The sequence below is a fragment of the Fomitopsis serialis genome (assembly GCF_022376445.1).
Source record: "Fomitopsis serialis strain Sig1Antser10 chromosome Unknown B0H18scaffold_39, whole genome shotgun sequence".
NCBI classification, from domain to species: Eukaryota; Fungi; Basidiomycota; class Agaricomycetes; order Polyporales; family Fomitopsidaceae; genus Fomitopsis; species Fomitopsis serialis.
In genome coordinates this window covers 104,568-129,257 of record NW_025954999.1, presented here as the reverse complement: position 1 = coordinate 129,257, position 24,690 = coordinate 104,568, and the positions used below count along the sequence as shown (strand labels likewise).

General features: G+C 55.9%; 14 protein-coding genes across 14 annotated transcripts; 5 read left to right on the top strand and 9 right to left on the bottom strand.

Moving 5' to 3' along the window:
* Positions 1–727: 727 nt before the first annotated feature.
* Positions 728–2,128, bottom strand: B0H18DRAFT_1095055 (histone H2A; the record flags this gene model as incomplete). The annotated part of the gene is made up of 5 exons (XM_048032402.1): positions 728–990; positions 1,039–1,168; positions 1,227–1,375; positions 1,780–1,825; positions 2,116–2,128. The coding sequence occupies 5 exons, from the start codon at positions 2,126–2,128 to the stop codon at positions 861–863; spliced, it is 468 nt and encodes a 155-aa protein (XP_047892683.1). The 3' UTR covers positions 728–860.
* A 161-nt stretch (positions 2,129–2,289) lies between these two features.
* B0H18DRAFT_1085424 (uncharacterized protein) lies at positions 2,290–3,524 on the top strand (the record flags this gene model as incomplete). The annotated part of the gene is made up of 5 exons (XM_048031917.1): positions 2,290–2,347; positions 2,547–2,862; positions 2,933–2,995; positions 3,047–3,066; positions 3,403–3,524. The coding sequence occupies 5 exons, from the start codon at positions 2,290–2,292 to the stop codon at positions 3,522–3,524; spliced, it is 579 nt and encodes a 192-aa protein (XP_047892682.1).
* A 730-nt stretch (positions 3,525–4,254) lies between these two features.
* On the bottom strand, positions 4,255–5,119 carry B0H18DRAFT_934102 (uncharacterized protein; the record flags this gene model as incomplete). Its single annotated transcript, XM_048041771.1, has 5 exons — positions 4,972–5,119; positions 4,786–4,918; positions 4,622–4,723; positions 4,469–4,546; positions 4,255–4,346 (listed from the first exon to the last, which is right to left on the bottom strand). The coding sequence occupies exons 1-5, from the start codon at positions 5,032–5,034 to the stop codon at positions 4,255–4,257; spliced, it is 468 nt and encodes a 155-aa protein (XP_047892681.1). The 5' UTR covers positions 5,035–5,119.
* Positions 5,120–5,234: 115 nt separating this feature from the next.
* B0H18DRAFT_1119772 (uncharacterized protein) lies at positions 5,235–5,694 on the top strand (the record flags this gene model as incomplete). The annotated part of the gene is made up of 4 exons (XM_048033983.1): positions 5,235–5,333; positions 5,395–5,420; positions 5,478–5,589; positions 5,653–5,694. 4 exons carry the CDS (start codon positions 5,235–5,237, stop codon positions 5,692–5,694), a joined length of 279 nt encoding a protein of 92 aa, XP_047892680.1.
* A 206-nt stretch (positions 5,695–5,900) lies between these two features.
* B0H18DRAFT_400908 (uncharacterized protein) lies at positions 5,901–7,704 on the bottom strand. The gene is made up of 5 exons (XM_048037924.1): positions 7,562–7,704; positions 7,430–7,506; positions 7,080–7,375; positions 6,740–7,030; positions 5,901–6,683 (listed from the first exon to the last, which is right to left on the bottom strand). The coding sequence occupies exons 2-5, from the start codon at positions 7,446–7,448 to the stop codon at positions 6,066–6,068; spliced, it is 1,224 nt and encodes a 407-aa protein (XP_047892679.1). The 5' UTR covers positions 7,449–7,506; positions 7,562–7,704; the 3' UTR covers positions 5,901–6,065.
* On the bottom strand, positions 7,274–8,040 carry B0H18DRAFT_400964 (uncharacterized protein). Its single transcript, XM_048037926.1, has 2 exons — positions 7,430–8,040; positions 7,274–7,375 (listed from the first exon to the last, which is right to left on the bottom strand). Exon 1 carries the CDS (start codon positions 7,958–7,960, stop codon positions 7,562–7,564), a length of 399 nt encoding a protein of 132 aa, XP_047892678.1. The 5' UTR covers positions 7,961–8,040; the 3' UTR covers positions 7,274–7,375; positions 7,430–7,561.
* A 754-nt stretch (positions 8,041–8,794) lies between these two features.
* On the top strand, positions 8,795–9,620 carry B0H18DRAFT_955357 (uncharacterized protein; the record flags this gene model as incomplete). The annotated part of the gene is made up of 3 exons (XM_048042354.1): positions 8,795–9,271; positions 9,326–9,388; positions 9,444–9,620. The coding sequence occupies 3 exons, from the start codon at positions 8,795–8,797 to the stop codon at positions 9,618–9,620; spliced, it is 717 nt and encodes a 238-aa protein (XP_047892677.1).
* Positions 9,621–9,771: 151 nt separating this feature from the next.
* On the bottom strand, positions 9,772–11,729 carry B0H18DRAFT_1172788 (DUF914-domain-containing protein; the record flags this gene model as incomplete). The annotated part of the gene is made up of 8 exons (XM_048035911.1): positions 9,772–10,063; positions 10,114–10,195; positions 10,251–10,396; positions 10,451–10,600; positions 10,654–10,870; positions 10,909–10,952; positions 11,003–11,097; positions 11,401–11,729. 8 exons carry the CDS (start codon positions 11,727–11,729, stop codon positions 9,975–9,977), a joined length of 1,152 nt encoding a protein of 383 aa, XP_047892676.1. The 3' UTR covers positions 9,772–9,974.
* Positions 11,730–12,945: 1,216 nt separating this feature from the next.
* Positions 12,946–15,050, bottom strand: B0H18DRAFT_1172784 (uncharacterized protein; the record flags this gene model as incomplete). Its single annotated transcript, XM_048035910.1, has 6 exons — positions 12,946–13,083; positions 13,145–13,296; positions 13,355–13,454; positions 13,512–13,549; positions 13,585–14,533; positions 14,589–15,050. Coding segments are annotated over 6 exons (1,839 nt in total), but the record flags the coding sequence as incomplete, so codon positions are not given.
* Positions 15,051–15,490: 440 nt separating this feature from the next.
* On the bottom strand, positions 15,491–17,429 carry B0H18DRAFT_1104903 (uncharacterized protein). The gene is made up of 2 exons (XM_048032627.1): positions 17,364–17,429; positions 15,491–17,308 (listed from the first exon to the last, which is right to left on the bottom strand). The coding sequence occupies exon 2, from the start codon at positions 17,284–17,286 to the stop codon at positions 15,985–15,987; it is 1,302 nt and encodes a 433-aa protein (XP_047892674.1). The 5' UTR covers positions 17,287–17,308; positions 17,364–17,429; the 3' UTR covers positions 15,491–15,984.
* A 167-nt stretch (positions 17,430–17,596) lies between these two features.
* On the bottom strand, positions 17,597–18,952 carry B0H18DRAFT_909078 (uncharacterized protein). Its single transcript, XM_048041532.1, has 6 exons — positions 18,911–18,952; positions 18,597–18,848; positions 18,491–18,549; positions 18,355–18,442; positions 18,167–18,300; positions 17,597–18,105 (listed from the first exon to the last, which is right to left on the bottom strand). The coding sequence occupies exons 2-6, from the start codon at positions 18,844–18,846 to the stop codon at positions 17,680–17,682; spliced, it is 957 nt and encodes a 318-aa protein (XP_047892673.1). The 5' UTR covers positions 18,847–18,848; positions 18,911–18,952; the 3' UTR covers positions 17,597–17,679.
* Positions 18,953–20,103: 1,151 nt separating this feature from the next.
* On the top strand, positions 20,104–20,758 carry B0H18DRAFT_400611 (uncharacterized protein). Its single transcript, XM_048037923.1, has 2 exons — positions 20,104–20,539; positions 20,597–20,758. Exons 1-2 carry the CDS (start codon positions 20,195–20,197, stop codon positions 20,636–20,638), a joined length of 387 nt encoding a protein of 128 aa, XP_047892672.1. The 5' UTR covers positions 20,104–20,194; the 3' UTR covers positions 20,639–20,758.
* Positions 20,759–20,936: 178 nt separating this feature from the next.
* Positions 20,937–23,332, top strand: B0H18DRAFT_1085419 (cytochrome P450; the record flags this gene model as incomplete). The annotated part of the gene is made up of 12 exons (XM_048031916.1): positions 20,937–21,215; positions 21,267–21,381; positions 21,437–21,454; positions 21,505–21,524; positions 21,662–21,727; positions 21,804–21,909; positions 21,968–22,113; positions 22,169–22,399; positions 22,495–22,808; positions 22,867–22,953; positions 23,005–23,127; positions 23,185–23,332. The coding sequence occupies 12 exons, from the start codon at positions 20,937–20,939 to the stop codon at positions 23,330–23,332; spliced, it is 1,653 nt and encodes a 550-aa protein (XP_047892671.1).
* Positions 23,148–24,507, bottom strand: B0H18DRAFT_1172766 (uncharacterized protein; the record flags this gene model as incomplete). The annotated part of the gene is made up of 3 exons (XM_048035909.1): positions 23,148–23,771; positions 23,796–24,103; positions 24,182–24,507. 3 exons carry the CDS (start codon positions 24,505–24,507, stop codon positions 23,560–23,562), a joined length of 846 nt encoding a protein of 281 aa, XP_047892670.1. The 3' UTR covers positions 23,148–23,559.
* Positions 24,508–24,690: the final 183 nt, after the last annotated feature.

Genomic DNA, 24,690 nt, shown 5'->3' with positions numbered 1-24,690 from the left:
CCCTCGCCCCGTGTTCAAGGACCGCCCCCGGAAATGGACGACTTGCCTCCTCGTCCGTCGTTCAAGGAGCCGCCCCGGAGAGTGATGACGAGTTGCCTTCGCCCTCGTTCCAGCCGCCGCCAGCCGCAGAGCCTTCTCCCGACCGGCCCCAGTCGCTGTCCCGGCTGTCTTGCGCGCTGGTTCACGCCCCAACTCGCGCCCTGCGTCACCCCGCGTTCCTTCTCAGGAGCCGTCGCGCAGCCCGTCACCCACGAAGCCTTCGTCGCCGACGGCGGCCTCGATATCTCGAACCGCCCGGGCGACGCGTGGTCCTCGGCCGTCGGGTGGGGCTCGGTGAGCAGCCTGGTGAATAATCTCAATAGGCAGTCAGTGGATCGTTCAGCTCCCCTGGTTGAATGGAGCCTCGGGACTGCGTCGCAATGGTTCACGGCCGGGTGCAACACACGTGAAGAGGGGCAGCGTATCTCGTGTGACTGAATTGTCGCGGAGGACTATGGCTAGCGATGCGGAGGATGAGGTCGTGGATCGGTGAAGAGTTGTCTCAGCCTGGGTTTCATGGATGCTTGTTCTTGACACTTGCGCTTATCTATGGATGATCAACTTTCTATTGCCATGTTTGTTTATGGGCTCTATGTTGATTCATTGAACGTCGTATGCATTGTATGACAAGAGATTTGTGACATCAACGACCTCACCTTGTTCACGAAAACTGAGTCCATGTCGGCCGGGTCAAACAAATCCTGGGGCATCCAGCTTGGGTTGCTCATAGACATACACATACGACACGAATTAAGGGACACAGTAGACACGAACTGATACACAATACAATCCTGACACGATCATGACATAGACACAACATCCTAACGTCTACACCTCTGCGAGGCACCCTCCTTCTTGCCCTTGTTCGATTTTGATGGGAGAAGCTCGGGGAGAATGAAGGGCACGACACCGCCTTGGCTGATGACAACATCGCCGAGTAGCTTGTTCAACCTGAGATGCCATGAGTATTGGTTGAGATGTCAGACTTAGAAGACTCACTCCTCATCGTTACGGATTGCGAGCTGCAAGTGACGTGGGACGATACGCTGCTTCTTGTTATCGCGGGCTGCATTGCCTGCCAGTTCCAAGATCTCGGCAGCAAGGTACTCGAGCACGGCGGCGAGGTACACTGAAGAGGTGTCACAATGTCAACATCCCAGCTGTGCCTTTGAGACAACGCCACATACCAGGAGCACCAGCACCCACACGCTGGGCGTAGTTGCCCTTCTTCAAGAGACGGTGGACACGACCAACGGGGAACTGGAGACCGGCCTTGGCAGAGCGCGACTGCGACTTGCCAGTCTCACCACCAGCCTTGCCAGAGGAAGACTTGCCACTAGAAGAGTAGAAGACACTGAGTACATGAACCTTACTGCGGATATGTGCAGCGTACGCTTTTCCCTTGCCAGACTGCAAACTGATGTCAGTACGACGTATAAACCACAGTGAATGGACATTGTCGCACCATTTCGATGAGTTGTTGATGATAGAACGCGAGAAAGGCTTGAGGGTGGTGAGGGATGGGAGCAAGACAGAGTGGTTGCAAGACGCGAAGGTGGCAAGGGCTTATATAGCGCGCCGTGTGGTTCAAACTCCGAAAGCATTAAACAAGCTCGCGTTTGCACGTGACTGACGCGTCCAGGTCATTTAGCGCCCAAACCAGACGATTAAGCGCTGAACCACACACCTCCTTTCTTTTGACTATCTGCACTGGCAGCGGCGAGACTATCGTCTTTGCACAGGTCTCTAATGGTTCTGCCAGAACTGAAAGAAACATAGAGCACGGCTTATGGACCCAGAGAAACTTGATACGTCTCGGCGCTGTGCAAACAGCAGTGGGACTGCAATGACATATCAAGTTGACTACTAGGCTGTCCAGCAAACTGTGTGTGCCACGAATGCTGCGTGTGCTCTGCGCTTTTTCGCTCCCTGAACCTGTATCTGGGCTGTGGCAAGAACTCATGCGCTCTACTATTCATCTCGGGGCTATGGGCGGCTTCTCGTGAACGCGCGAGCCACGAGGTGAAGTCTACTCTTCGGCGTAGTTTTGACACCCCCCATGAGGAGCGGGGGAACCTTCATAAGCCATGCAGCCAGCCCTTTGTCCACGCGCGAGCCACTCTGCAGCTGTGCGTATTGCTCTAGCTACCCTTGAAGTGTTCTCTCCGTGGCCGACCACCACACCGCACCACGACTTTCTAACCACTCCCATTTCTACTGCATTTGTATGATCCTCAACTGGGGTCTCAAATGAGTCCTATTTCTCCGACGAGCGAACAGGTCGAGTCTCTCTTCCTGCTGCTCTGGCGTTACCGAGAGAGCTTATGCATGCATTCGACAGTTGCCCACTCTCTATGTCGTGCGTGTTGCAGCCACTTACGCGACTTCGATCGCCTCACCTGTTCCTGACTCTCTGAATGATTTATCGCGCAGATTGTCGTATTCACGTTGTCATCTTCGCGCTCTGGGTCATCCCGGGCCTTCGCAGCGCCATCATTCCTCTCAAGTTATTCACCATTGGTGGCATGAATTCTGCCATATTGTGGCCGTCAGTATCATCGGGCTCACCTCCATCGCCCTCCATCTCATTGCAGTTCTCTCCCTAGGCTGTGTTCACCGGTGGCAATGTCACAAAGTGACCATTGATCCAGACATAGGAGGTGCGACACGCGTCGAAGGCGGCAGACCCCTCGCGATACTCGCCGCCGGATACGTTGGGTCAACAATCTTGGGCGGCGTCTTTGTACTGGCCGGCTTCGATATCCTTATGTCCAAGATTCTGAGCTTCGTCCTGGCCTCGGCCTCATTGCCCCGCTCGCACTTGTCCGAAAAAACTGTCCGTGTATTTGCCTCTTGCTCGATTGTCTATCGTATTGAGGTGTTTACATCGCAGGACCATTCTCCTGACTTCAATATACGAGGGCCTACTCGTCGGGTTTTGGTTCATCGACCATGGGTAAGTGACCTATGTTCTGGTCGTACGCTCTACTGCTCATGTGTCCGCTAGGCAGGCGCTGCGATGGTACTGTCTCTTCGTGGAATAATGAAGTACGTTCTCATTGGGATGGATATGATACTCCATGACTGACCTCTTCCCCAGCATTTCTATGTGATCTGTACGTTCTCATTTCTAGCATCTACCGCGTTCCCCTGTCATCGTGACGCAACTCAGAACTCACTCCTCTCGTCACGAAGGGGATATTGCAGATGACAATACTTCCGTAAATCCAACGACTCGGACGCGACGCAATTCGCGATGCTCTACCACGCGTGCCCGCTCACGGTGAGTATCGCCACCCTCCGCCCCACCCATCGCCGCTCAATCTGAGCAAGCTGATGTCCGCCATTCTTATTCGTACATAGCTTGGGCAGCGATCTGGATTCTCTTCGAGATCGGCGTTCTCATCGGCTTTGTGTTCCTCGGCATCGTGGCCTTCAAGCGCACGAATGAGCAGATGTACCAGGAAGCAGGTGCGATGCTATGACTGGTGCTGGGGTTGCATAGGCTCATTGATTTTCTCAAGCGGCGTTCCTGCCGACATGAAGAGGTGGTGCGGACGTCAATGCATGGTACGTGTAGGTCGCCAGCGAGATGCTTCTGCCATCGAGCGGTTTACCCACCCTTGAGCACAGCGACCCACTCTGCTGTCCACCGCAGACACCGATGACTGTAACGTAGTTAGGACGCATCATAGACTATACAACTATTTATTGTCGACAGGGACGATGAACAGCCTGTGTCTTCGATTTTTTTCGGTCCCTCGACTCGTACGTCCGCGCACCTCCATGGCTGTTGTAGCAGTAGTTATGAGAAAGTACTTGACTTGACATCATGCAGCCATCTGTGGTTCGTATTCGACGCCAACATGGCAATGCGTAGATATATGTGTATGACATTATACGCAGCAAGTCGAAAACCTAGATCCCTCACACTATCCAGAACTATACCATCATCTGCTATCATGTCGTGCCCGAGCTGTACTGTAATAAGTATCAACAGACCAAAAGAGTGTGTCGTACATGTGTAGTATTCAGTTCGTATATACATCGTTATAACATACGGTACGTGCAGGAGAGCGAAATCAGCGCGTTGAGTTGGGATTGTCCGGGCGGGTGGTTGCGTGTAAGAGGGCGCGTAGTGGTCGACGCAGCAGCACGGAGGTCATCGTGCGAGGCAGGGATCAGAGAGACGAGGGTCAGATACAAGCAGTAGTATTATTTGCGGGCTGCTCGCCGTATAAGAGACGCGAGGAGGATTGTGCCGATTGCGGCAGCTCCGCCCGCCAGTGCCATACCGATGTATCCTTCTGAAGTGCGGTACAAGGACAAGGTGCATGTGACGGTTGGGTAGGTCGCAGTGAACGGGAGAAGAAAGGAAGAAGTCAGTGTCGCGCAGTCGCCCTTTGGATTTACAGTGAAGAGGACGAACCTTTGGTGACCCGCTGGTCAATCAGACTGGCAAGGCTCTGTGCTTGCATGTTCGAGGGTTCCTTATCCATTAAGAGGGCTACGATCGACGCGTGCCGGCAAACAAAGCATTCCAGTATCAGCGGCTGACAGGGAGCAGAGCTCAGTGACGCACAGTTAAATCTCCTTGCCTCCTCATAGTTCCCCATCTTGTAGTAGCCGAGTGCTAGGTAGTATAGGCATTCCCTTCGCCTTGTTGGCTCCGCACGGTAGATCTCTGCAGGGCAGCAGGACCAGGCGTCAGTCGGCGAGAACGCAACCCAAGTAGCCGGGACTCACCTTGCAGTAGCCTCACACCCTCAACCTGATTTTCCTGTAATGGACTCTTCACAAGTCCCCATGCATAGTTGAACTTCGTCTGTATCGTGACATGGGACTGCGAGAGTTCCTTCTGGTACTGCAGGCGTAGCACCTATGAGACAGCCTTCAGCACAAACAAGTGTCGATCCAATGTCTGCTACGCACCTCCAGTTCGTCGTACGACAACGAGACCTCTGCATCCGCAGCATATGGGAGTTCTGTGGGCATGATGATGAGTGTCTAGAGCAAGGTCGTTGTCGGATAGCCTGCGCAACGCGGGCACTGACGACTCCGAGCAAGTCGGTGCCGCGGCCGACCTTGATGTGCCGTATAGGGATGCGTGTCACGTGGGTGCGCCTCAATCCCGCGGGCGGGTCAGACTTCGGCTCCCACTATGCTGCTTCTCCCATAACACCATCGACAACACAATGGCCAGGGCCACTTCAACAAGCGACAAAACGGAGCCAGAGCCTCTGCCACACCCTCAGGAGAACGCCAAGCCTGATGACTATAGGGAAAGGCTGCAGGTAATAGTACTGAAGGACAGCTAGCTGACCGGGACATTAGCTGACAGGACATGCACCTCAGGGTCGAATAACCACGAAGTTTGTCGAGTGCGCATGTTGACGTTGTTCTATCCCGACCTTTCGTTGACACACGGCCTCCTTCAGCCCATGCGACCGCGCAGCCAAGGCGTCGATGGACTGCCTCAACCGGAATGAATTCGACCGTGAACAATGCCTTGACTTCTTCCAGGCTTATCGAGACTGCAAGAAAGACTGGGTGCGCAGTCTCTGAAACATTGCAGCCATATGGTCTGACGGCCTTGCTACCTTGCCTTGCTAGCTCGACCAGCGCAAGGCTGACCGACGTGCAGGTCGGGAATGATACTTTCGCCCGACTCACCGGCAACGGCGGTGTACATACCATGTCCTTTCACGTTTGAGGAACCGTATAACACGGCAGGCCGCCTTGAGTCTCGAATTCGTATTCGGAAGCATTCGCAGTGCTCATGTACAGCGCCACAAAAGTACACGAGGTGGAACACCTACGGAATGCTAGCAGGGTCGAAAATATATACATATATGGTCGTACCCGCGAACCTGTGCACAGACACCAGCCAGAGGAACATCGGAGCGCGCCGTCATCACGTTCAGGACAAGGTCGATCACGACACAGAGGCAGCAGATAAATACAGCGAAGACGAGTACGTTCAAGAAAGCCCGCAGCCCTAGTACATTGGGGCCCGGATTACTTGCTCAGTCCTGCGGCAACGGAGGCGGGGCGTCTGGCTGAGGAGCAAAGATGATGTTCAGCGGGGGCGTCGTCTGGCTGTCATCCGAGAGCAGCGTCGCGATGATACTGCGGCCCGCGAAGCTCCGCCCCGCGAGCGACTTCAGTGCCTGCCCCGCGCTGTGCGACTGCACATACTTGACGTACACGCGGCCGACACCCGAAGCCTCGTCCATACGCTGCGCGGCGATCGCGCTCTCGCGCCCGCCGTCGCCCCAGCCGGCCTTGTCGCGCTTGACAGGGCGCGGTATCCGAAGGTCGTCTACCGCGCCGAACTTGGCGCACTCCTCCTTGATGTCCTCGTACAGGTCCGCGTATTCCTGGTCGTCGGTGAGCTCCTCGGGCACGACCATGTTCAGCATGAGCAGGATGCGCGCGTCCGAACCGTCCGTGTCGCCGGCAGGGAGGATGGGCCGCGGGATCTCGACCTGGTCGTACATGCCTGGGATGGGGGATTGGCCGGGCTTTGCACCCACGGAGGCGCGTTGGACGACGAGGTACTTGTCGCCGAGCTCCATGCCACCGAGGGATTGAATTGCGACATCTGTAACATCTTCATCCACATACTCGAAGAAGGCGAAACCCTACGGAAGACGCGGTCAGTTTGACAAAGGGAGTTTAGTACAGGTACGAGACATACCTTGGACGGTCCGTTGCCGTTTTCACGCACCAAGTTGAATGCCTTGAGCTCGCCGAAACTCTTGAGTAACTCCATGACCTGTTCTTCATTAAGATAGGTTGGCAGGCCGCCAACAAAGATCTTGTTGGCAGAATCGGGGACGTTAGTGGAGACAACGCCAGGAACATGCATGTTGGGGCCCATTCCGTCAGGGCCGCCATAATCCTTAGGACGACGGATTTTGAGAGGTCCGTTGATGAAGATAATTCCATCAAAGGCCATCGCTGCTGTTGCATCCTCAGCGCTACGGAACTGGTACATTTCCGTCAGCGAAGCCAAAATAAGGCGCGTGCAGACTCACTTCAACAAACGCGTAGTTCTTCTCGTAATTGCACTGCACAGCTAGAACGGGGTTTCCTGGTCCCCCAGTACCGATGTCCATCTCCTTCATCTTCGAGTTGAAGAAGTCTGCTAGATTTTGTTCGTTGATCTCCGGAGTGATGCTGCCAATGTACAATCTGCGCGACTGTCTGGAGAGGTTAGGGTTACTGCCGATGCCCATTCCGAATGTTTGCACGGGCATGGGTGGCGGCAGACCTGGAATGGCAAGGATAGGTGGGATTTGGGTACGATTAGCGCCAGGCAGGTTGAAAAGACCTGGGCACAATGCCATCAGCGTAAAGTACAACAGCTAGGGTAATACAGACATACCGGTTTGCTTAGCCTGCATTGCCGTGTATTGCTCATAACCCGGCGCATGGACGTCCCAGCCGCTAGCCTTTCTTTTCCTTTGTGACATAGGAACGGCGTCGGCAGGGGTAGGGGACCTCCTCTCAGGCGTACCTAGGCCATCACGTTGCTTTCCCCGTCCCCTGCGCTCACCTCCGTCGTCATCTCGCCTCCCGCGGTACCCTCCAGGAGGTGGCACTCCATGGTCATCATGACGGTGACGGCGGTCATCGTCATGGCGCGGGCGGCGTTGACCATCCTCGAGGTCGCGCCCGCCCCGTCCTCCGTAGCGTTCCCGGTCCCTGTCACGGTCGCGCTCTCTGTCCTTGTCCCTGTGATCGCCGTGACGCCTGGATTCGTAACGTTCCCTGTCGCGCTCTCTATCGCGGTCATCGCGGTGACGATGCTCGCGGCCGCGATCGCCGTGTCGTGAAAAGTGGTAGCGGTCGCCGTGGCGGTCTGTAAAAGGGTGGAGGGAAAAAGATGTGGTGAGTACACTGTACGCATGAGCATTCGAGGCCTGTCAGCAGGGAGCCCGTTACGAGACGCGAACGGCGGCGGCGATGACCCAATCCGATGCTAGCTAGCTAGAAAAAAAGAGATGTTCATGATGCGTGGGGATGTGCACCATGAGCCCATGGTCTGCGGTCTGGAGAAAGGCAGGGTGAGGTGGCTAGACGGCAGTCACCTGTGAGATCCTTGGACCTGGCTGTCCGTCCCTGCCTCCGAAACACAACGTGAAAGAAGTATAGAAGCGTCCGAGACCCAGTGCTCACCATTTTCCTCTGCCGCGCTGGCCATTTCTGCGTTTGCCTGCTCGTCTGGTGGGAGGCGGGTGAGAGACGCTGCAGGCAAAGAACGACCTCGGACGCAATGTGGCCGACTTTGCGGATTTGCACGATAACCCTATTCTGGGCATGTTGTGCAGAATTGACTGTGACACGGGTCACGTGGATGTATATTTGTGGCAAGGCACGACGCGACGCGCCGTCTGCGATGCCGGCCAGACGCGCATATGCATCTGAGTCCAACTCCGAAGGTTGGTCGCACTCACCCTGCCGCGAGTACGTGAGCCCCCCGCTGACGCAGGGGCCCGGCGGTGCCAAAATGGCGCAAACAATTGTCCGTACGCCCACACCGTCCCACCCCGGCCGTGTTACGCGTACGGCGGGCACATCGCTTTGGCCGACGCACACCTTCGGCAACAAAAGAACTGCACAGCATCCCGCCCGGTATAAGACTGGTGCACTGGCGGCGCCATACTGGACCCATCGAGCAATACCGAGTACCGTCAGACCACACCTACTCTCACAACACCAACCTACTACTACTACTCGCCCATACATGATGCAGAATCCCTGGGCCGGACATCCCTATCCCGCCGAGTACTGGCGCGGCTTCCGCCGCCACCGCCGCGCACCGCGCCTGCTCTGGTTCCTCATCGGTGCGGGAACCGCGACGTTCTGGATCAAGTCGCACCAGGCGCACGAGTGGAAGGCGCGCCACTGCTGGCGCGACCGCATCCCCCAGGACGCATACCCCGTTCCCTCGGGCTCCGGCGCACAGGCGTACGCCACAGGCAACACCCCCGGCGCGGAAGAGCAGAAGAGGGAGTGCGGCAGGCGCTGGGGATGGAGCTGGAGCTCGAAGGACGGACACAGGCCCTCGCAGTCGCCTTCGTCCGTACAAGAGACCCCAGCCGCTACTGTCCCAGGACAAGCGCAGGCCCAGGCTCCGCATGTCCTGCCAGCGCCGATGCCGACTGACCGCTGGGACGAAGAGCGTCACCGTGTGCAGGCACTCGGAAAGCAAGCCACCGATACTGTGAGTTTCTTGGGCTTGTCATCGGTCGAGAACCACGCTCATCTGCTTCCACAGATCTCCGAGTTGTCAGAGGCAACCCTCGACTCTGTTCTCGCGACCGTGCAAAGCCTGAAAGTCGTAAGTGTCACTGCCGTATGCCTTCCAATCGCTGAACTCAACGTTGTCGGCCCAGAAACTGGCCGAGGCCCGCACCCAGCGCGAACAGCACCTGCAGCAGATGCAAACGCTCAAGGACGAGCAGTACAAGATGTTCGAGGAGTGGCGGAAGCAGCACGAAAAGCTGCAGCAGGAACAGCAGCAGCAGCCGGCCCCGAAGCCGCGCTACCCCGTCGATTTCACTTCTGCATGAAGTGATGGCCTCGGGGATCGCCATATTCAGCATCTACGAGAAAGTGACTACTGATTATTACTACTTACCATCGCACCGGTCCCACTCCTTTACTATGTATTGACCTCTCCTCGTGCTTTCTTGGATCCTTGTATACTATCTTGGTTGCTCACGGACCTGTACGCTCCCTTACATTTCGTACTCCATCACCCTTCACCTTGTACGACCGCACAGACAATCAGTCAGCTCACTCACGCGGAACCCTGCACCAACAGCTGAGCATTTCAAGCAAACATTCCAGACCTAGATTAGCGCTACATGAAGATCGAGCTCGTACACCACTCGAGACCGGATCGTGACAACTCTACTGTAATCTTACACTTGTCCTGCGACGATGTTGATCGTGTCGTGCTGCCGCTCCACGTACGCAGGTATGCGGGGCTCAATCTTGCCTTGCGCCTCGGCTACAGGCGTCACATTAGTCTCTTCACAAAGATGCATGATGAGAACGTACGCGGAGCACTCCAGAAGTAGATGATGAGCCCGAGGACGACGACCGCAAAGGCGGGGAAGTACAACCAAAACGGCTTGTAGTGCTACGTGGATCCCATCAGCGATGAGCGACCCAGGGCATGCGCAGAGCCAACGTACGAAGAGGAACAGCCCGAAGAGTAGCCCATAAAAGTCGCTCGAGAGGATGCTCAGGTTGTAATACGCAGAGGAGGCCATGCGGTACAGCATCGGGGCGACAGTGTAGAGGATGAACATCGACGCGGTGTACGCGACGAGGAGACCGACTGGCAGACGCAATCAATGACCCAGCCTGCGAGCAAAGCTTGACGAGGACTCACTGTTCATGCCGCTCCAGGTTGCCTCCCGCATGGCCTGGTGCTCAAGTCCGGCAGCTTGGATCGCGTTGATGATCATGCCCCACATTCCGAGCTGGCCGACGACCTCGTACAGAGGCGACCGGCGCACGAAGAACTCCTCCGTCGCGTTCGCTACAGCACATCTCGTCAGACCCATCCGCACAAACTACCAGCCGAGCACGTACTAAAGCCATACAAAGTCGCACCAATGACCATGAACGCGTCACCCAAGCCGCGGTTCGCCGCCGGCCAGTCCTTGTCCGTGAGCTCGTCCGACGCGACGAGCATGCCCAAGCCGCCGATACAGACGAGCACGCCAACGAGCTGAGAGGGCCGGTACCGCGTGCGCGTGTAGACCCAGGAGAAGAAAAGGCAGGACGGGATCGCCCAGGCGTCGAGCAGCTCGCAGGAGAGGAGGTCGTGTAGTTGTATGCCTTGACCGCGAGGAAGTTGCCCTCGACGTCGCACGCGGCCAGAATAATGTCTAGGAGGTGCGTGTGAGATATGAAGTGAGCGTAGGGGATGCAGACGTACACTTCCAGCCGTCTCGGAAGATCATCTGCAGCCAACCCTTGAATCCGTACTGGTAGATCGTGTAGGGCGTGTATACCACGAACAGCGAGAAGTATCTGTTAAGACGTCGGTAATTTTGTCCAGAGTATCGTATTTCAGCTAGGTCCACATCATTGGGCCCCGCACAAAAAGTGCGTATAGGAGTGGAAGTCGTCGGACATTGATATTCGGTAATCCGGACACTGTGCCACTCAACGTGGGTCGCCTTGCCAAGGTCGCGACAGCCTCGCTCAGCCTGGCCGTCGACTAACATTGCGCCCGGTGTGACCCCACATCGAACCCACTGGACTCCGCCTACTATGTGCGTTCGGAAGGCGCGGGAACCGACGATACAGACTTAGCTGTTACGAGACACTCACAGGAACCATGTCTGCGTCGTCGGCAATGACCAGTTGCGGTCCACCAGCTCCGTGGTCGTCACATTCGTACAGGTTATGCAGAGCGATACCAGCTGTCCCGCAAGCAGAGACAGAATGAACCGCTTCGTCCAAATACTGCAGAAGCGGCGCCAAGCACTCGAGAAGAACGCGCTAGACGAGCTGTAGTCCAGCGGTGGACGAGCCTCCACCAAGAGGTCTTGCGAGTTGAGCGTGGGCGGGCCCGGGGAGACATACAGATCGTCATCGCCGTAGTCCTTCTTGGTGTCTCCTCGGGAGAGTTGGGGACCGAGTGCGTCCGCGGAAGACATCGTGCAGCGTCGTCCAGGTCGATCTCGACGGCGCAGAGCGCGAGGAGGGCGGGCTAGGGAGAAGGGCGGCGCGGGCGCATGGGGAACAGCGACCCAGGCTAAGTATGGGGAAAACTTCTTATCAATTGCCTTTCCGAGCGGTGAGTGTATGTAAATGTGATCGGAAATTCGTCCAGGCACGGTGGCGGACGATGCGCCACGGTCCACCGCCACCCCCGCCACTGGCACGTCTCCGGGGCTTACCTGACCTATCACGCCGCGTGCGTGCCTTTATTCACAGTTCCGGCTAGCTCGAAGACTGAAATAGGATTCATAGTACGGGAAGGCGTCCAGTTATACTCACTCACAAGTACCAGCGGAGCGGCCCGGCAGGACTCGTCCTTGCGCTAGAGCCTAGTGGCGGAAGCAAATTCGAAAGGGGCGCAACGGGTACTAGGCCGCCCAGTAACGGCATCAAACCAGGGGATGCTCCTCGGAAAGAGGCGCGAAATGATATGAGGACGAACTGGTGGAATACGCGCGAGTGAAGTGCCAACGTGAATATCTGAACAAGTAATCTCGACCAGCGTCGGTACTAGTATGTATCGTTCATTCGAGCGCGTTTGCTGGGTCCAGGTGAGTGCTTCAGTGCCAACTTTGCTCGTCAGAAGCAGTCACCGCTATAGCGACGACAGTTGCCAGGGAATAAGACGGTCACCCGTGCAGTTCAGCTGTGGGATACTCCTATGTAGAATATAGAAAAGGTACGCCGTCGATGGTGAATGTGTACCAAGTAGTACATCTCCTACCAGGAATTTCACGGCGAGTTCTTGCCCATAGACGCGTCTGACCCCACCCGGTGACAAAGTATCGTGACCGATGGACACGACAACATAGCAAGAATCGCTGTGTTTATGCCGCATAAGTATTCGGTGGCCTCAGTCGGTCCTAGGCGGCAAGAACAACTGCAAGGTCAACCATGTGCATGCGCTCTAAAGTTTACAAAGAACGGGGACTAAGGGAAAGATATACGCACCAGGCGTTTACAATTCCCCCTTCGCTATCCGACACCTAACAAGCCATGTATGGGAAAAGGCATAAAGCGCAGAGGTACATCTCGGGCCCAACCCCGAAAAGGGATGACAGAGTGGTGGCAATGATGACACGAAGACATACTAATAGCAATACATGAACAGCCCGATAACTTGCTATATCCTCACAGTAACCGCAGGTCCTCTCAGGTGACCGCCTCCGCCTCTGCGCTCTTCTTCCTATGCACGTTTTGGTGTCTCGCCAGTTGATCAGGCCGTGCAAACGACTTGTTGCACCCGGGCTCTGTACACGAGTACGGCCGCGCGCCTGTATGTGTCCGCAACTACGCGAGGCATCATCGAACCGTTAGTCAATCAAAAGAGAAATGTCAAGGGTGACCTTACGTGCTTGGAGAGGTTCGATGACTCCGCGAACGCTCTGTCGCAATATGTGCACTTGAACGGCTTGTGGCCGTTGTGCGTGCGCTTGTGGATGGTGAGCGCACCCGTGATGGCGAACGACTTGCCGCAACCGGGAAAATCGCAGACGTATGGCTCTGTAAATGGTCGTGAGTATCTAGGTATGCATATGAGGTTCGCAGGAGGGAGATTCACTTTCTTGCGTATGCCGCCGCTTGTGCTGCGCGAGGGTTGCGGCCTCCGAGAAGTACTGCCCACAGATCTCGCACTGGAACGGTCGATGGCCCGTATGACTCTGCGTGTCAAACCACCAGTCAGTAGGTTTCCAGGGAAAAGCGAATGGCGCTCTTACCTGCAAGTGCCGCAATATCTTCTGCTTGCTCGAAAACCCTTTTCGCCATAGCGGGTACAGCCTTCCCACCTACACTCATAATGCGCCTTGCCAGCACCGACGTGTTCTGCCGTTATATGGGACGTGAGCTCGTCGCAGGATGGGAAGGTGCACGTGCACCCCTCCCAACGGCAAACATGTACAGGAGAAGCAGAGCAGTCGTGCTCGGGCAGCGGCGTCGGCGGGGAGTACAGGCCAGTGGACCCATCAGGGGGTGAGACACTCGATGCGGCCGAGACGGGCGCTTGTATGTGGTTCTGTCCAGGCGCCTGCTCTCCCTTCGGCGAACGCAGAGGCAGACCCAGGTGGTCCTCCAGCAGGTGGCTCGCGAGGACACCCAGAGCGCTGTCGAATGGGTTCCCGGTCGATGGGCCCGGGATGGACTGCGGAGACGGGTATAAGTGACAATCGGCCCACATGCACGAGAGCCCATCAACGGAAATCCCGTTGCCGTGAGAGACGGCCTGGTGTCCAGGCTGCATCTGCAGCGGCGGAAGAGACGACATCGATGTGGGAGTGGCCGAAACGAGGCGGAGATGCTGGAGGTTGACGTGCCCGACGAGCTCTGCGAGGGATGCGAACGACGCGAAGCACCCGCCCCATTGGCATTTGTGCGCCAGTGCTTGAGGCTGTAGGGACTGCGTAGATTGCGGGGTGTTGTAATACTGAGGGACGTTGCCGGGCATCTGGGGCATCTGAGCATTGATGTGAGAGTGCATCGTGGTCGATTGGAGTAGCTGCCCAGCCTGAGAGTTGAAAGCGACGGGACTCGGGGTTAGCTGCGGCGTGGATGCAGTAGATGTTGCAGCACTGAGGTTGGCATAGCCACCTGGCATGCCTGCCATTTGCTGAGCATCGGAGCATCCACATAGGAAGGCGGCCATGGAAGGATCCCAGACTATGTCGGGGTGACCGGCCGCCATGTCGGATGCGAACGCTTTTGGGTCAGGCATGTAGCCGTAGTAGTCTGGACAACATTGAAACTAGCGGAGCCGCGTCAGACACGATATTGCAGCCAGCCAACGATTCTAGACGTACAAATTCTTCCAATGCGGTGCAGTCGGGGCCGCTCTCGCAGGTCATGTTACATGGCTCACATTGGTCAGGAAACACGGCCGTATCGCACGGTATCGTCGCATGATGCGCGTCACTGCATGCTACGACGACGCACTGTTCGGTGCACTCGGAGCCGAGCTCGACGTTGCACGGAGGGGTCCCGCAGTCGTGAGCGCAGGCTTCACAATCGAGCGACGGGGCGTTCACTTCCGGTGGGCAAGAACAGTCCCGCTCGCCGTTCGCGTATATTCTTGTTTTGCCATCGTCCTGAGCTGCGAGCAGTGCTGGAGCGTGGCGAGGGCGGTGGGAAAGCTGGCTGCTTGCTGGGAACTGCGCGCAGAAAAGGCTCGGGCGGATGAGAGGGATGAGGAGCAAGAGGGATGAACCCGGAGGAGGTGGCCGGGCGATAGCGGCGGTGATGAGGCAGGATTGGCGGCCATGGTCGTCTTTGCAGAGCTGAGGACCCGGCCAGTCATCCTGCCACACCGTGCCTTATGTCAGCAAGTTACTGTCCCTTTTTGGCAATTCTCCTCTTCTGCCCAATCAGCACGCTCCATTCCGCCCCGCCACAACGTGGCTCTGAGTCGTCTGTAGACTTTATTCTTTTCATCCATTCTGGTGCCATAGATCTCATATTAATACACACGGCCAATTGCGCAAACCGTCTGTCTGCCAAATCTAGGTACCTAGCTGCAGCGTACTCAGAAAGGCAGGGCGGCCACGAGCTCTCGATCTCGCTGTCTGTACAACGTTCAGCAGGCATGATGAGTCGAGGTCTTACTGAGTCGTGTAATCAATTGATAATACAACCAACACGATACAGTGCCAAACCATTCTGTGACGCATTGCCAGAGCAAGGCACATACACTCCTGTGTATATACACCAGCAAATAGCCACTGGCAGTTGACAGACAGTCACATTGAGGTCGCGAATCCCAACAACAGACCGTGACATTGAATACACCGGAGATAGTACAAGAGTCTAACTCTGGGTTGGTATCAGAAGTACAAACAACAGCCGCTTGAGCACTTCATCGCGGCATGGTTTATGCTACGATTATCTAAGTCGTCGTCCATCCAGTAGTAAGTTGACAGTTGAATCAGTAAGTAGCACACGACACCTTTCCGAGAAAACGAGTCAACCACATTCCAGTCGCTATAGTCGTCGCCACGGTGCCGTATTTTGGAGACAGGCCGGACATAATGCGTAATGTATCGGCGCCGTGGTTGAGACATGAAATGGGTCGGCGACGGCGAAGCCACCTGAGCATCCGGGAGTATGGAGACAAGCGGTACATATGATGACACCTGCCAGCACGCCGGCATGTACATCATCTCTAGTCGCGGGCGATGGACCACCGGAGCGACGCTGCGAGACTCATCGTATCAAACCAGGCTTGAGTGCGAGAATTACCGGAGAGAAGAGCTCAGCCGGGTCGGAGGGGTGGCGCTTAACCTCGAAGTCGACCGCCGTGAGCGCTGGTATCATGGCGAAGATTCGTTCCCAATCCGCGGAATGTGTCAGCTTGGATCGCGGAAGCGCGGTGACGGTGAGATGCTCGAGCGCGGACAAGCGCAACACCTCAAATCGCATGGAAGGCTGCCCGTGGATGCCATCTTCCTCGTCTGCCATGAGCCATTCGAACTCGGCCACGACGCGACGGTCTGGAGACCTGATCGAAAACTTGAAGCTTGCGTATCCCGGGACCTCTGCGAATTCGAGGATAGCGTGTTTGAGCGTCGATGTGATCGCCTGGAACGATTTGCAATGCGGTACGTGGTCTGCCGTGGAAGACGCATGAAGCATCCGTAGGACCACCGTGGTCGTAGTCGGGAAAGAAATGTGCGCGAGGGTGTGCAACACCTCATCTTGTTCGCCGTCTAGAAGCAGCTGCTTGAGACATGGCAAGTTGATCGGCTCCGTCGGATACCGCAGGTCTTCGTCCCAGCAGTGTTCGGCAAATCCAAGTTGAAGCACCTGAAGTCCAGGGCACCGCCGTAGAGTGGATAACACCCTCGTCACGGTGATGTAGTCCTGATCTTGCTGGCTCAATTTCTTCAATCCAAAGAAGGGGTCCAGGGATACAGGCGCACTGACGATGGTGGCTCGGCATATGTCAGGCATGTGGCCACCAAAGAGTGTCAGTGCACGGGCAGCCATATTCCCTTGTGACGCGTTTTGTACGTGTGCCTCGATATGCAACGCACGGAGGATAGGCGCGCCGCCGGAGAACTCTTTCGCGATGCGTTCCGTAGAGTCGAGGTCAAAGCCCGTGAGAGCGAACCATTTGACCCGCTTCGTATGGGCTGACATTGCGCTCGCAGCCAGCAGGATGTTTTCTGAGAAATCTGCGGATGACGATGGTCCTAGGATCTGGACCTCGAGTGGACGGGTCTTTGAGCGCTTCAGTCTCTCTTGCACCATAAAAGGAGAGCAGCGCTCTGTAGCAATGATGCGGCACCACAGTCGGGAGGTCGATAAGGCCAAAGTCCTCCAGTCCCGACAAACGTGCGCCACAATGTCGCTCGCTACGACAGGTATACGTTCCCTTTTGACAATCACCTCGGAGAGGGTGATAAAAATCTCCAAGAGAAGCTCCATGGGAAGCTTTGATATGGCTGGCCGGGTCCTAGTGGCCGCTACTGGATAGCTGAACGGCAGCGTAGACTTGCCAGGCATGACTCTGTCGACTGGTACTAGCCTTTACTACGTCAGCTCATGACCATCGCCGACTAGCGACAGAGTTTCCTGCTCACTCTATTTCACAATGGGGATCAAAGACCGAGATAGCGCTTGAGGTTTTGCAGATAAGTAGCCGCTGTATAATGGAGTAAGGGAGAGAGAAGGTTGGAAGACAATTACAAGAAGTTGTGGCCACCGGGATCCGCCACTGTGGCTGACGAGCGCCGAGCCGCAACGTCGTCACGTGATCGATCGACCAAAGCGATCGTGGTCCAGTGTGTAGACTCGGATATCATGACTGTACATAGTATGTATACGTACTGACAGTAGCAGTCGCACAGACAAGGCTATATGCCAATCGATCCTCTCCAATATTGCATCCGAGGAGTCCTAGTCTCCAGTCCAACCCAGTCTTCGTAGGTCCTTCCTACACTCTTCGGTCTCGCGCTTCACGCGGGCCATATCCTCGACAGCCTGCGCGAAATTGCCGTCCTTACCGCCTACCAGGCTGAGCATTCCATCATACGCGGAAATTTGCCCATCCAGCTCGCGCTCTTCTTCCTCCTGAGCCCGCGCCTTCGCGCGCAGTTTCTCCATTGCCGTAGCAAGGGCGCGGTTCATGTTTGAGTCGGGGCGGTTCGGAGACGAGTGGCCGTACAAGGCGATGTGCATACGAGTGCGCATGAGCGAGAGCTTCATGAGAGATGCCTCTATTGTGGTGCTCAGGAGGTCAGCTTCTGCTGTGCGCGCAGCGTTTGAGATCGATGGGAGGGTTGAAAGCGCGCCGACGAGATCATCCTCGAGCCTTGGATGAATCTGCAAGCGCGCGCGTGTCAGACGAAGTGCGTTCGGAGCGACGACTCGGAGGCCAACGTACTTGGTTAATCTCATCGACTAGCATTGATATTCTGTCCCGGCACGTTTCGGAGAGCTTGCGCTCGCGCTCGATACTGTCACGCTGAGACCAAATGCGATCCGCAAGTGACGATGCAGCTTCAATGCTCTCGGCACCTATGGCAGTGGTCAGTGCCGTCAGTTGGAGATATTTCATGAGGGGTAGCCTACCGGTCTCTGCGTCCTCATAATAGGCTGTGATTGAAAGTAACGAGTTTTTCAGTTGGTGAGCGAGTTGCTTCTGGCACTGGGGTGCTAACTAACAAGCGTCAGTCGTCTCAAACACTCAGTTCAGTGAAACGCTTACGTGGAGCGATGGCGCGCCGAACCTTCTTACATCTATATCAGACAGCCCTCCTGGGAGCGCTGTGCATGTGTCAGTGGGAGATACTGCGTCCAACGGTGACGCCCACCCTCCAGTGCCTCCGCTTGCAGGTCGCTGCTCTCACTGGCACCGATGTCAGGGGCAGGTACAGGTATAGCAGAGGCGTATGTGAGACCGTCGATCAGTCTCTGACGTTCGCCGTGAGGGAGCTGCCTAGAAGTTTCATGCAGATGATCGTTCAAGATCGTCGCGCGGACATAAGTTCTCCTGGCTGGCACGGCAGAGGGGTTTTGAGGGGACGCGTCGTCATGCTGCGCCGGGTAATTGACACGCTCCATAGCTACCAGGAGTCAAAAATCAACAAATGTCACAACATGTTTACGAAGTCTGAAGCCCACTTACTAGGTTTAATTGGTCAAAGCAAGGTCGAAGGATCGCGGCTGGTAACAAGTCGGGAACAGAACGCGTTACGTCACGCGTTCAGTGACACTGAGTCTGCCGGCCCGTCTTGCAGATCCACAACGGGAGACTACTTATAATACAACGTCGAGTCGCCCACCCGACTCGACAACGCAATGTTCCCTACCCACATCGTCTGTTGGCAGCAGATATGCTCGCCTTCAAGAAATCCACCAGCATCGTTCCTCGCCGTTATCGTCGACCCGTTCGTCATCACTTGCCGTCCTTGGCTCCAACCTTCGAACGTGTTTTTACGTGTCCGTCAGGCGAAGCAACAACATATTCGCTGACCCATGTATAGCATTACAATGGCGAAGCAGCAGCGTCCAAGACGCGTGATCTCGTAGGGTGGTTCTCTCCAGTGGACGCCCTTATACGGCCACCCTCCCCCCACTCAACAAGGTCGCATTCAGGGTCTGCCTAGAGGGGACTAAGTGGCCGCACGGGACTCGGGATGTGAGATGCTATCGGTTCATAGACTGAGTGAGTACGTGGTTTGCTCAGAACGATTGTTAATAAGGAAGCTTGTCAATGCATAGCGTCCGCCCCACCTCTTCCATGATATCCGATTTAAAACATGCCCACTGGTGGGCATTGGTGCTGCCCTCGCTTGAGCTTATGCGTATTGCCCACGTAGACTGTGACCGTCTCAACAATCCCGTCCCCGCCACTTCTCGTCCGAATTGCTTCCCTGGCCTCTCCTTCTGCCACTCAAAGTATGTCCGAGGACATGGGTTTCAGCGTCGTTACAAGCTTGTAGAGTGGCAAATTGCAAATTGGGCAAAGGGCATCTTACACTACTTCTGGCTGTGAGGGGCCGACATACGACGACGAGGTACGGATTTTCTCTCGAAGCCTCCAGATGACACTACTTAACGAATGCTACAGTCTACTGCGACGACCGTGGTGGGAGGAGCCCCTCACTCCGTTACGGAAGACGTGTCGTGTGCCAAGCGTTTGTTTGTGCGACGAAATACGAGAACTCAGTCTGGAATTCAAAGCAAAGACGACCGCAGCCAACACGAGACTACAGCTTTCACACATAGAATCAACGCCCAACTTCCAACGCCAACCAGGATCCCTGTGACAGCACGCGGTAACGTCGCTGATAAAGTACGACGGTCTGATGACTGCATTTCTATCACCTAGACCATGACGGGCGGGCGTCGAATCTGTTCACCGGCCGGCGGCAACAACCCATCGCAAGGCTCTGGTCCATCATAGGAAATGCTACTATTACTCCACCATTCGAGCCTAGCCTTCTCCCACGGGAGATTTTTGACTCTGAATGTTTTGCTCATGCGGCCCGTTCGGGAAGCTGCCGTACCTCGGGACGGCGGTACAATTCCCGTCCTATCCGACCTGTCCGGATTGTATCCTCCGTGCCGCTGGGAATGGGCGTCAACCGTACCCATCCACTCTGTTCCGGTCATGTCAGTGTCACGGTATGGATCAACTCTGACACCGCAGAGGCGCCTGATCTTGTTGCTTGCACATATGAAGGAGCAGCTGAATGTTCGGAGTCAACGGGATACTGGGAGCGAGACGTTGAGAGTTTCATGTCGCGCCCTAGTAAGTATACTCAGCCTAGGCCACAAGGTGATCATGATCACGAGTATCATGCAATAGAAGCTGTCTATATGCAAGTACCACGCTCTGTATACCGTGTAAGTGGCCTGCCTCACCCAATCTTCGCATTTGATCTGCATCGTCAACATCTACTCCGTCCAACCAACGCGGCGATTGGAGACATCGCCTCGGAAAGTCCAGAGGCAGAATACTCCATCCCCGCAGTCCCGAGGCAGGCATCGCACATTCATCATAGGACCGCAATTTGATTCGGAAATGGGACGCGTTCAGGCCCGGCTGTGTTCTGCTTCGCTAGCGCTGTCGAAAGTGCACAGTGCCTGCGCGCAGTTGCGATCCTCATAAAGCCCGCGTCCATTCCCAGATCCCACACCGTTGAGCCATGATCGACATCCACATTCCCTATCACCCGGGCCCGGGGCTGTTTTCCCCTGTATACCTGTTATCGGTTTGCTCTGTCCTTGTGGTGTATGCCTTATGGAAGCTGGCCCACATCATCGCCGCTCCCTACAGGTCTAGCCTGCGCTACTTACCTGCGCCGCCATCTTCTAGCTGGTTGTATGGCAATCTCAAGGATATATCGGCCGCTGAAGCGCGCTCACTCCATGAGCGCTGGGTAGAGCAGTACGGAAACACGATCACTTACAAGGGCTTGTTGAATGTGAGCTTCTGTTATCAATATCGCACACATCATAAGCTGATATATTGGCAGGCCAACATCCTGTATACCATCGACACGAGGGCCGTCAATCATATCCTCAGTCATTCAGTTGACTACTGCAAGCCGGCGCCTGTTCGCTTTGCGTTGTCTCAGTTACTCGGGAAAGGTACTTCAGCTCATCTGACATGTTATACCTGAGTACCTCACCGGATGGTCCACAGGTTTGCTGTTTGTCGAAGGTGATGGTCTCTGCTTCCGGGCACCACTGCGCTACTGACGCCACATTCAGGCGACCAGCACCACCAACAGGTAAGATAGTCCTCTCAATCGCGAGTCAAGTCGTACAAGATAATTCATGATCGCGCTGTTCCCTATAGCGTCGCGTCATGGTCCGTGCGCAAGCCTACGTGCCACATAGCTGTGTAGACATTGATTACGCTTCATAGAATCCAGCCTTCGGTCCAGGTCAGATCAGAGAGCTTACGGACATTTTCATTTTGAAGGCCAACAAGGTGAGACAGAGTCGGGATCAGACGTACTGACATGCCTCCGGTAAATTCATGGCTCACTGACTCATGCGTTGCGCAGCTCTCTGAATACTGGAAAGACCTCATCTCCAAGACCGGGGATCCCGCCCGCATCGAGGTTGTAGAGGGTCTGTCAAAGATGACCCTTGATGTGATCGGACTGGCTGGTGACGCCTTCTAAAATTTCCTTCCACTCTTGAGTCCATATTTAACACAATGTTGCAGGCTTCAACTACGAGTTTAACGCCCTGAATGCGGGCGGCAAGAGGAACGAGCTAAATGCCGCATTCAGCGTCATCTTCGGGAAGGCAACGAACGCACCCTCTGTATTTGGGTTCCTTAGATTCTTGATCCCTCCGCTTCGGTGGATTGTGCGTCCTCCGCGCTCGTTACCCCGTCGAATGTATCACTCATCGAAAAATGTAGCCCACTCCTGGTTCAAGGAGAGTGGGGAAGGCCAGGGGGATCATGCACCGCGTCGGCATGCAGCTCATCCGCGAGAAGAGGGCGGAGATCACCGCGGCCAGTCTCGGCGGGAAGGGGGACAGCAAGCAGGCGGAACTGCAGAGCCGCGACTTGTTGACGTTGCTGATCAAGGCCAACGCGGGCTTGGACATTCCAGAGAGCCAGCGGCTATCCGATGGTGACATCTGGCCCGTACGTCCTGCATACTCTCTTGAAATCTCTGCTGACCGTGACGATTCCACATCAGAGGTACCGACGTGAGTTCCTTAATTGACCATTTGCCACAGTCACCTCACAATACATTTAGCTTCCTCGTCGCTGGGCACGAAACCACGAGCAACGCGACGGCCTGGGCGCTCTACGCCCTTGCCACCGCGCCGGAAATACAAGACAAGCTGCGCGAGGAGCTGTACAGCATCCCCACCGAGAACCCGTCCATGGATGAGCTGCAGGAGCTCCCCTACCTCGACGCCATCGTTCGCGAGACGCTGCGTCTCCACGCGCCCGTCTCGAGCACGATCCGCTCAGCGGTCAAGGACGACCTCATCCCACTGAATACCCCGTTCACGGACATGCGCGGGCAGGTGCACGATGTCATCAAGTGCGCCGTCTAATGTTCGAGTCGATTGTATGCTAGTTGCTGATGCGTTCTATGTCAGGATCGACAAGGGTACCACGATCGATATCCCCATTCTACAATTGAATAGGTCCAAGGCCATATGGGGAGAGGATGCGCTCGAGTTCAGGTACGTTTGCCCGCTTGCGAGCCGTGCAATCTACTCATGGACCGCATATAGGCCGGAAAGGTGGGAGACTACGCCTGAGGCGGCGCAGAACGTTCCGGGTGTCTGGAGCAACATGATGACGTTCCTGGGTGGTCCGCGCGCCTGCATTGGCTTCCGCTTTACCCTGGCGAGTAAGTTCGCGTCTTGATTCCGCCACGCTGCCTAACCGAAACCTGTGTGATCTTCGACTAGGATGAAGGCCTTGCTGTTCACGCTCATCCGCACGTTCGAGTTCGAGCTCGCTCTGCCTAAGGAGGAAATAATTCGCCAGCGTGCTGCTGTCCAGCGCCCGATCGCCGCGGCGAGATGGAGAAAGGCAGCCAGCTCCCGATGTTGGTGAAAGTGCATAAGCGTGATTAATAGATTGGGCTCGCCTCGAACATTGTGCTGTGCAAGTACAAGCATGTATTATATCGTCGCTGTCTCAGTTGTACAAGGAATACATCAGCCTCTGCAAGGAATAATGATACACGAGCGACCCAACATCGTCGACCACACATACCGGTCCGTAATCCACACTTGGCCCATACACTCCTAATCCTGAGAACCTGAGGCGTCGACTAAGGACTAGATCCCATAGCCGATCCCGAATAAATCCTGTTTGGGTTCTTCAAATGGATTGGTATCCGCATCATCGTCAACAGTTAACTTCTGTTGAAGAGCTGCAGCGAGGTTGGCGGGGCCTCGCACAGTACCCTTCGTAGATTCGACGAATACAGACAGGCCTCTGGGTTCGGCAGGCGTCATCGTGTTCGTCCTTCGGATCGGAATGAATTTGCCTAAGCCAAAGGCGTTAAGAGTACTATCCCGCACGAAAGTTGAGAACATACGGAGACCCTTCACGAGATCGTATCCCCTTAACCGCTCCTTGTCGCATGCAGGATTCACCGACGAACCCTCGTCAATAGCGACATAGTCAATCCTCTTCGTGCGGAGGTACTGTTCGTCTAGGGTCCACGGTGCATCCGGTACGACCTCGTCTACCCACCGACAGTGTCTCAGCACTTCGCACCTGTCCACATGCGGCCATATGATCGGGGTTTGGTGGGCCTCACACAGGTCGTCTGCCAGCACACCGACCATCAAGTGTACACTGGGAAGGAAAGCTTCGCTTGACGCAGCTGCAGGCATCTCTTCGTCGCAGTAAGGCTCGCACCGATGGCACACAACGGAACGAACGTCGACTCACCTGGCCTGAAGTGGGTCGAATACGCCGTCTACATACACGCGCACCGTGCGTTGCTCGCCGTCCGAGGCGCGCTGGAATGCAGGCACGGTCGCTGGGACGACCTTCTGGACGTACGCTTGGATGTCGTCCGCGGTCAACGCGACGGTGTCGAATCGTTCCTGGGCAGACTGGAGAGGCGGAGGCTCGCGGAAGGTGGCAGCACCGCCAGCCACGTGACCGAGGTCGGCGATGCTGGACTCGAGGGATTGGTGGCCGTCCGAAATGACATCGTAGTCGGAGAGGTCGTCGCTGGAGAACACGGACACGACGTCGAGCGAGCGTCGCATCGCCGGGTACGCTGCTGGAGGTGATGACGGTCGAGGGCAACCTCAGGCTCAGGCTGGGCGGCCACGAGGCGGGGTCAAGAGGCTCGCAAATAGGCGCACACATCCTCGTCTCACCTATCGATCAGACGTCCTCCCCACATCGTTCGAGACAGCAGCTCGCCGAATACAAGCTTATCGCTGAGG

What these genes read in the sequence shown, in the direction of transcription:
- B0H18DRAFT_400611 (XM_048037923.1), top strand. Translation starts at nt 20,195, where the DNA reads ATGCTACTATTACTCCACCATTCGAGCCTAGCCTTCTCCCACGGGAGA. An exon ending in GAGTTTCATGTCGCGCCCTA is followed by an intron (nt 20,540 to 20,596) that starts GTAAGTATACTC and finishes ATCATGCAATAG; the next exon opens with AAGCTGTCTATATGCAAGTA.
- B0H18DRAFT_400964 (XM_048037926.1), bottom strand. Translation starts at nt 7,960, where the DNA reads ATGCTCATGCGTACAGTGTACTCACCACATCTTTTTCCCTCCACCCTT.
- B0H18DRAFT_1104903 (XM_048032627.1), bottom strand. Translation starts at nt 17,286, where the DNA reads ATGCCTGGCAAGTCTACGCTGCCGTTCAGCTATCCAGTAGCGGCCACT.
- B0H18DRAFT_400908 (XM_048037924.1), bottom strand. An exon ending in AGAACTACGCGTTTGTTGAA is followed by an intron (nt 7,031 to 7,079) that starts GTGAGTCTGCAC and finishes GAAATGTACCAG; the next exon opens with TTCCGTAGCGCTGAGGATGC. An exon ending in ACGGCAACGGACCGTCCAAG is followed by an intron (nt 6,684 to 6,739) that starts GTATGTCTCGTA and finishes CGTCTTCCGTAG; the next exon opens with GGTTTCGCCTTCTTCGAGTA.
- B0H18DRAFT_909078 (XM_048041532.1), bottom strand. Translation starts at nt 18,846, where the DNA reads ATGGAGCGTGTCAATTACCCGGCGCAGCATGACGACGCGTCCCCTCAA. An exon ending in TCGGCGCGCCATCGCTCCAC is followed by an intron (nt 18,443 to 18,490) that starts GTAAGCGTTTCA and finishes GACGCTTGTTAG; the next exon opens with TTAGCACCCCAGTGCCAGAA. An exon ending in TTATGAGGACGCAGAGACCG is followed by an intron (nt 18,301 to 18,354) that starts GTAGGCTACCCC and finishes CCACTGCCATAG; the next exon opens with GTGCCGAGAGCATTGAAGCT.